Below are 9,251 nucleotides of genomic sequence, written 5' to 3'. Positions count from 1 at the left end.
AAGTAATTTCAATTCAAATAAAAAATAAAACGAGAAGAAAGAAAGAACCCTCTCTGGTGTTGTAGTTTACCACTCATTTGGTTGTTGGTTGTAGGAAGCAGGGTCTCATTTAAGAGCATATACATAGAGCAGGTTTGATATTTGAGAGGGGCTATAAAAATTACACAATTCAAATTCAATGCCAAATATTTTAGGACAGTGTATCACTAAGATTGTAATAAGATTCCAAATTGATTAAAATGTAAGAATAAAATCGTTTAAGATCTCCAATACACGCTCAAATGTGACTACTAACACAATTCTTCCTTATAAGGTGTTAGAACATCCATATCAGTGGATGCAAAGTTTTGCATAATAGAAAAGGACACAATTTTACACATTTTGCCTCAAAAATGCTCTACATCAGTGTTTCTAAACTTGTGCATATTTGCACATTTGCTACAGTAATCATCCATATAAGCACAGCTACTGTAGATCTTGTATCTAATATTTTAGATTTTTTTTCTCTCTCCTTCACCTCACTCTCACCTCTCTCTCGTTTTATCTCTCCCTCAGTCCACCGATGTCACCAATCAGTCTCACCGATCTCACCTCAGTCCACCGATCATTCACAGGAAAATAAACCGGAAGCCGAATCGGAACCTCGCAACGAAGCAAACAGCCAGTCTCCCAAACAAACTTAGAGAGCAGCTTATTCTCCAAATCCCCACCTCCATTAGAGAGCAGCTTCCTCAACCTATGAGCAGCATCAATAGCTTCACGAACCTTTGGTTCCAACTCGGGTTTTCCGATCACAAAAGCTCCGATCATGTCAAATCCCTTCAAGAGCAAAGCTCGAAGATCCTCTGATTCTTTAAGGAGATCCAGAGCGTCAGAGGGAGAGAGGGCATGGATGCATCAGACGGAGGAGATTATGGTGAGTGGAGGGAAGAATGGGGATCTGATAAGCCACTAGAGACCCGGTTCATTTTTGTGTGGGAGGAGGAGCTTTGGGCATAGAACTCATACAGATTGAATATTTTATTGGAATAAATGTGTATAATAGACAAACTGATGTAAATGTTTTGTAAAAATGAGTATGTAAAATAGAAAAAATAGGTTTTTTCTTGCAAAATAGAAGGAAATTTTGCACTAACTGATGTGAATGCTCTTATGTTAATTCATGAATAATTGAACAAATCTCAACCAATTTTCATTAGATGAAACAATTTTAATTTTGATCATTACATGCTGTATGTTCTTCCAGGAATACAAGAAGTAATTCAATAACAAACCTATTCTTTTAAGCAACATATGTATAGTAGTCTAGCTTAAGAAATTCCTGACAACACAAAAAATATAAAAAGTATATTGACAAAGAGATCTCATTGGAGTTTATTTCAAAGATGGATGCCTTACTGTATCCTATACACAAAAAGAAACAGGGCTCCAAAACATCTTAAAAATTATCCTTTGCTTGGCGGATTATGCCCAAGGCTTCTGCATCATCAGCTGTGTCTGCAATATTTAAGGACCGTCGGATATCCACACTTGATGTGCGAAGGAATGGATTACAAGACTTCTCCATCTTAAGTGTGGTTGGAATCTGAGACACATCCAAAACATGGTCAACTTTCATCTAGGAAAATATATAAGAATCAAGGTGGAACATTAATGGGGCAGTGGGAAAGGGGAGCAAGAGAGGGTGCAGGAATAAAGGAAAGACCCATTGTGGGGCAAAAATGAATTAACACATCAAGCACATATTTGCATCATGTGGTCAGGTTATTGATTACAGATCTCTTTACGTACTGCATGGGGAGTGGTCAAGGTTTGCACTAAATGCAGACTCAATGATCACAGGGTTAAAAAAATTCAAAAAATAGATATCCGAAAAGACCTAAGATATTCATTATCAAGGAAAGGAAGTCAGAAGTCCTAGGAATTACCGTTGCCAAGCCCTTGCTGCGAAGATGGGCTACATGGGATGCATAGGACTTGAGTGCCTCATTCTTGGGTTCTATAGACAATGCAAACTTTGAATTGCTCTGTCAAAATGCATATCTAGTAGTTAGGGCCTCAATACCTTTTAAGCTTCAGAAAATTGAGTAGGGAACACTAAAGGCTAATAGATAAAGACAACTAACCAATGTATATTCATGACCACAATATATATTTGTATCATCTGGCAAAGCCGTGATCTTTTTAAGGGAAGATAGCATCTGTAACATAGAAAAGGAACTGTTATAATACAATAATCATGATGATATCATGAAAGCATGAAAATTTACTGCATTTCTCAGAAACACTAAAAGTATGCCTGCAACGTCACTACGAAGAACACATTTTAGCAATACAACCACAGAACTTCAGCATTTCAATATCTGACAACATAAATTTTAAATATTTCTTTCTCATGACATGTAAAAAGTTCAGTTATATATTTGTGAAGCTCACACCACATCAAATGCATTTTCCACTATATATATATATATATATAATAGTACAGTAACAGAAAATTTCGCATTCAAATATTTAAATTTTCAGAAAGAAAAAAGAAAACATAAATATTCTAAGCAAAGCTAAATGGATAAGATGTAAAGACCATGATTTTACTTTCAACTGTAATCAATACCCTATTGCATGACAGATTAGTTACCTCTTGTTCAACTTTATTAACAGTTAAATCTAAAACATCTATTCTTCAACTTTTTAAATATAGTCATAAAGGATAGATGTCATAGTAAAAGCGCAGTTTATAGATATCAGATCTCTGGAACAGGGCATGACTAGGAATGCAAGCCAAGATTACCTGTTCAGGGGTTCCTTCAAAAAGCTTTCCACACGATAAGCTGAACAAAGTGTCTCCAGTAAAAATTACCCCAGATCCAGGAAAATAGAAGCTAATGTGACCTGGAAGCAATAAAAGAGAACAGAAAATTGGGAAAAAATAAATAAATATAGGAAGAAAAAAATAGATTTGCCTGCAATAAGATCCAGAATATGGAAATTTAGCAAGATATGAATCTACATTGAAATAAAAAGCACTAAAATTATAGGATAAATGTAAACCTATAAGTCACAATATCGATACCTCTGTCAATAACTATACATTTTAAAATGTAGAATGTGCAGAATCAAAGGAAATAAATGACACAATTAGCACCAAGAACCGTTGTGATTTTGAAAAGACAGGATGAGATGGCCCTAAATTTTACTGCAGAATGGAAGATAAGTGAAGGTGTAACTCATTGATTAAGCCAACAAAAGAAAGTAGATGACACAGGTTACTGCATAACTGTGAGCAAGAATTTCAAGACAGATACGAGGGGCTCCAACCCCAAAATGGAAAAGGAGTGCACAAAATTGAGGCAATGTAAAAAACTGTTGAGTATTTTAAACCATATGCAAGTACATCTTAGAGATGGGTCATCTATACAAAATTTCTTGAGAATGCAATGGCTGCAACAGTGCAACCTAGCAACTTCTAATACATTTTCAAGAAAGTCGAATTACAAACATGCCAGGACTTCAAATCTTAGTGGGATTTTCCATTCTTTCCTTTGATTTATGAGTTACAAACTATACACACATTAGGGCCACCAAAAAATAAATAATAAAGAAAAAGAAAAAGAAAATAAAGGAAAGGTCAAGAGTGAAAATGAAGAGTTTGATGGCAGTAGAAAATATACAAGGATGCGAAAAATAGGAGACAAGTGGAAACCAGAACACCGGGCAGGGTGAAGGAGCTTAAAAAAGCAAATATCGTTAACTAAAATGGTTCTAATCAACATTAAACAAGATGGTAGAGATCAGGATACAGCACAGTAATGCAACAGATGGCGAGTTATTAATGAGCACTAGATAAGATAATAAAAGCTTTTACAAACTTGTAATATTTGGAAGAAAATGAGAGTCCTGAAATGATTCAGCAACTACAGACCAGTAACATCAACAAACAAGCTCATTTCATTTTGAATATTTTTATTTGACAAGTAAGAATTATTGAACCAACATGTTTCAAGAACAACAATCAGGATTTTCTAGTGTAATTAAGTATGACCTCGAGTATGGCCAGGGGTCTCCATTACAACCACCTCATGGCCTGCAAACATCCACTTGTCTCCATCATTCAAAATAATATCAATACCAGGAATCCTATCTCTGTCTACTGCTGAACCAATCACCTACAGTAAAAAGAGAGAAGTAGAGTTTATCAAAAAAAAAAAAAAAAGGAGAGGTAGAAAACTTTATGAAAGTTGAGAGCAATATATACACTGAACAGCTTCAAGAACAAGGCAAGAAGACTTCTATCAAGTTTGTAGGAAATCTCTTAAACTAATACTAAGTCTGAAAAATTCATATTCTGCAATAATAGTAGTTACTACAGCTAGTTTTACCAATATTACCACATTTTTAATAATTCTTAGAATGTATTAGAAAATTATGACAAGTTGACGGTATCAAATATTACAAGAGATAAAAATACTAATACAATAAACACGGAAATTTTAAAGAAATATATAAAAAGAGGAAAGATTGGTATGGTCCACAAATCATTTTCAAGACAAAAAAGACAACCAAACAAAATAACCACTCAGATAAGTAGGCTAATTTAATTGTAACCAGCACAACATAGAAGGATATCTAAATTCTAAAATCAGATCAGAATGGTTATTTAATTAAAATTCTCCATATAAATATCTATTTCCATCATGAGTGTATTGTATAAAATATATCGTACATAACCATTTTTGGGGACTAAGCTTTGAAACATGGAAATCAATTGGACAAAAAAGTTTATATATTTTCTTTTAAAGATAAATACTTTAGAATAAAGATAATAAATCAGTTGACCAGAAGATAACAATATCATACCTTTGCACCGTACCTTTCTTTAAGCTCCTCATTTCCTCCTGTGTGATCATAATGATGATGGGTGTTCAATATGTATGTCAAATTTCGGTTTTTCTTTTTCAAAGCATCTATAACAGGCGTAGCTTCAGAAGGATCAACGACACCAACTGTGCCTGTATCTACATCGTGCAAAAGATATGCATAGTTGTCACTCAAACATGGTACCTGAAAATAATAACAAATCTGGGATCAGCACCAGTGATGAAGAACATGCATAACCCTCTTATGGAATACTTATTAAGTATTTAAGTCAACTTATAAGCTTGGATGAGAGGCTCATACATATTTTGAGCACACCCACTTTAGGGAGCACACATATAAGAAATGAGAAACACTCACCTGCTTGTGCATTAAAGAAGTATAACAATTAACTCTTTGCAAGCCAAGAGAAAGTGCACTAAACAGCAGAATTGTGAAGGCCAGCATGTAATAGTAACCAGTTCCTTCAGGTGCATAACAAAATAATCATAAAAGTGTAAAGACTCTTCAATTAGGGTCCCAAGTTGAAACTGTTCAGATATGTGCGTATACCACTGGTTTTGCCACCCCCCCTTTGATTAATTTCATTCTTTAAAAAAGGGTTGTCATGCCATCAAGACAAGAGATTGTAAATTATTCCACTCTTACCCTGGAGGGAAGTACGCAGAATATGGAGCTAACTTATTGCCCATTAAGATGAAGTTAATACTTGTTTTTCTTCCCTTTTTTAAAGTCAGTAGGAGGAAGTCAATAGTTCTGCCAAAAATTATAATTATCACGATTTGGAAAGAATGCATAATGTTTGATAAGGAGTATAGGGGAAACAATAAAGGTCAACATTTGAAAACTAGTTACAAAATCAATCAAAGTTTAGTGTTCTAATGTAAATGGATTCAGGTTTGCCTAAGACAAGAAATGATCATATATTTGCTCTAATCTCTAACATTGGTGACTAAATCTCCTTTGAATTTATTAAATGATTTCAAAAGTACCTAACAGAAGATCCCTTCAGATATCACAAACCATGCACATATGGGTATGCGACCATGTGCCAGATGGGTTTTGCTTTTCAAAAATATTTTCTATGATTTTGGAATGTCCAGTAGCCATGCAGCATAAAACTAATGGATACAGCAGTGTGAAGTGAAGGGGACTGATAACACAGCATGTGATTTGACAAAACAGCTTGTTTCCACATCCCACTCCTTTGTCTCTAGTAATTTTAGAATCTGTCATCCAATAAAACTAATATACCCATACAAGTTATAAGCACTTGTGCGATTATTAGACAAATCTAATGCAACATGGTTATGGGAAAACAAGGCATGAACTCATTCGTCAGTGTATATGGTAGACTTGATATTTCACCCTACCACCGATATGTTCTTTTTAGTCCCTGATTTTTATGATACGTTTAATTAAATGTTGTATATAGCTTTTTTGTATTGAGCATATAAGCTCTTACCAAGATGGATTGCCAATACCATGTTTCATATTTTTTAACGATATTGTGACCAGAATGACTTGAAACCACTTTTAAATTGCAAGATTTCCACTTCCCTTTAAGACACACACACAAAACAAATACACATGTAAGGTTTCTTTATGCCATGTATGATGATCAACCTTCATTCTGGTTCAATGTATCCTTATGTATATTTAGGCCATTATAGAGAATCAGAAAATCCACCATCATATGTAGGTTCATGACTCAATAGTGATTTACCAATAAAGAATAAACTTGTAAAGAAACAAACGTAATTGTCACCAAGAAATTTTTTTAAAAATTACAAATATATCTGAAAAAAATACCGCTTTGATTGTATCCAATTAAGCAGCAGATCATTGTGCACAAGCATCACCAAGCAATCAGCAGCACAAAAAACTTAAAATAGAGAGATTTGCTTACCAATTCAATTTGCAATGTAGGAGACAGGTTAACAACACTGCAAAATTGATTAACTCTAAGTGATCGACTAGCTCCACGCAAGGTCTTTAATGGTGTAGAAAAGAATCGAAGGAATCCATACAAAAGGCCTTTTCTGAAGCACAGTTGTCTCACGCCAGGCCAAACACGGAACCCACTCCTCACCTATGTGAAAGTATAAACTCAATAACTAGTGTCAAAAACTATCTTTTCTGAAACAAAGGCTGAAGATAAGAGTGACTGGCTCCGGCAGCCAAATAAATACGCAGATCACAAATATCAAAATCCCCTAATAACAAAATTATTAAAAACAACTCTTTTCAATATGCTTCAATGTAGGACATTTTCATCACAAGCAGACAGCTTAATCCATTTCAGTAGAAAAGAATAGGCAAAACCAACACAACTGGCAGGTTAAACTAAGAGATTTTAACAGCTATTTACACATTAAAGATAGTGAAGAGTGTATGGTTGGAGTTGTGGTTTACACGTCACATTGCAGATTGGATAACATCAAATGATAATATGAACAGGCAATTAAGTTGAGTTGCTTCTAACCATTGGATTGACTAGCAGGGAAAATTTTGGTAAAATGCCAAAACTATCTGCCAAGACCATGCCAAAATTCTTATCAGAGTACAGATAACTGCAGAATCAACCAGAATTTAATTAACATTGTATCAACGAGAACCCATTTGCCTAGACAATACCAATTTTTTTTTTTTTAATCAAGGTCACAAACTAAACCTAAGTAGGTTCTAACCGCAAAATTAACAAGAGGTAGTGGAAAAAGGGTATCATTGCAAATCGAAATACCCATTTGCCTAAACTACAGTAAAACTCGAATGAAGTACCGAATTTAGTATTTAAATTGTAAAATCCATCAAAACAAACTCTCCTCCTTTTTTAAGATACACATTTATCTTCCTCCATATCAGGGTATTTGCTCACAGTTCCAACTAAACAACATCAGAGACAGTAATTGCCAAGAAAATTCATAGATTGGAAACCACTATTCAAAAAAGAAAACAAAAACAAAAAAGAGGAAAAAAGAAACCCCAAATCATAGATTTCATTCCAAAAGCAAACACAAACATTTCAAGGCATTTTCTGATAGGAAACACAGAGTTAAACTTATATGACATTTTTTTTTTTTTGGGTTTCTAAGAACTCCACTCCAGATTGTAAATTTTTAAGTGGGTACAAAAGTTTCTCAACAAAAAAGAAAACCCTCAAACCAAACCACAATATGGATCACAAAAAGACCATAAATCCAGAGTCTATCAAAAACCCAACAAAGAAAACAACAAAAAGTAAATAAATTTACAAGCAAGTTGTAACCTTTTTACCCATATAAATGAAAAAAGGCATAGAAATGAAAGGAAGGGAAAAACAAAAAATATGAAGAGAGAAATAGAGACTAACCCTTGAGCAAGGAAAGGCAGCCATGGCAGATGATGTCCTGCAAATCATCTGCATATGTAGTGAGACAGAGAGAGAGAGAGAGATTTTTTTTTTTTTTTTTTTTTTTGAATAAAAGAGAGAGAGAGAATATAAGTGTGTGTGGGTGGTGGTGGGTTGGCACTTTTTGCAGTTGGCAACTCACTCTTTTTTTTTTTTTTTTTTTTTGTTGAAATTGAAATTGAAATTTGCAAATTTTTGTTTTTGCTTTTTTTGTTTTTATTTTTTTCACACAACACTACAGCAACTACTACAATACAACACCACGCGTTTTTAACTTTTTGTTTAAGTTCAAAATTCTCTCCCACATTTAATTTCCTGAGGTGATGATAGCCTCACCTGTCAGAAATTGATTAATGATGACATGTCTTCCTAATCATGACTTTACACGTGCACTTCTTTTTATTTAACCATTACGTTTACTAGCAAATCCCACAATAATTACACCAAAAACATAATCATTATTTTGCAAGTTAAAAACTTTTGGAAAAGTAGAATAAAATAACTTAAAGTTTGTTCTTTGTGAAAAAATTACATTTGACTTTTTAATTTTTATTGGTCATGACAACCGAAATACATCCATATTTGTTGAGATGAAAATTCTCTTTGGTATTTGTTACATTCATAGCACACCGTTTTCATTGTGGGTGGTTATCATCATCCCCACATTAAAGAAAGAAACTATGAGAGAGAGATAAAAGTGGGCATAACACTAGAGAAAAAAAGAAGAAGATAATATTGCTAAAAAAGAGAGAAGCTTAAACATGAATAATAGATTAAAATGATATGCTTCGATGGATAACCTTTTGTGAAAATAATTTTTGCATTTTTTTGTATTTGATAGTATAAAAGGAAATGAGTCAAAGTAGAAGTATTTTTTTACTTTCCTTATTTAGTTTGGTGTGAAAAAAAGTTGTTTTTCATAAAATTATGAAAAACAATTTTATTTTACTGTAATCTAAATAAGGGAAGTTAAGAGATAGTTTTC

General features: G+C 33.6%; 1 protein-coding gene across 2 annotated transcripts; it reads right to left on the bottom strand.

Annotated features, from left to right (window-relative positions):
• Positions 1-1,170: 1,170 nt before the first annotated feature.
• LOC126701596 (probable hydroxyacylglutathione hydrolase 2, chloroplastic) lies at positions 1,171-8,386 on the bottom strand. Of its 2 annotated transcripts, XM_050399797.1 has the most exons (9): positions 8,228-8,338; positions 7,361-7,448; positions 6,785-6,967; positions 4,858-5,061; positions 4,043-4,166; positions 2,792-2,892; positions 2,127-2,201; positions 1,929-2,027; positions 1,171-1,585 (listed from the first exon to the last, which is right to left on the bottom strand). In XM_050399797.1, the coding sequence occupies exons 2-9, from the start codon at positions 7,418-7,420 to the stop codon at positions 1,439-1,441; spliced, it is 993 nt and encodes a 330-aa protein (XP_050255754.1). In that variant the 5' UTR covers positions 7,421-7,448; positions 8,228-8,338; the 3' UTR covers positions 1,171-1,438. The 2 variants fall into 2 exon arrangements, with proteins under 2 accessions (XP_050255754.1, XP_050255755.1); XM_050399798.1 differs by lacking the exon at positions 7,361-7,448 and having other exon boundaries at positions 8,228-8,386.
• Positions 8,387-9,251: the final 865 nt, after the last annotated feature.

The sequence above is a fragment of the Quercus robur genome, chromosome 10 (genome assembly GCF_932294415.1).
Source record: "Quercus robur chromosome 10, dhQueRobu3.1, whole genome shotgun sequence".
NCBI lineage: Eukaryota > Viridiplantae > Streptophyta > Magnoliopsida > Fagales > Fagaceae > Quercus > Quercus robur.
This window is presented reverse-complemented; position numbering and strand designations above follow the sequence as displayed.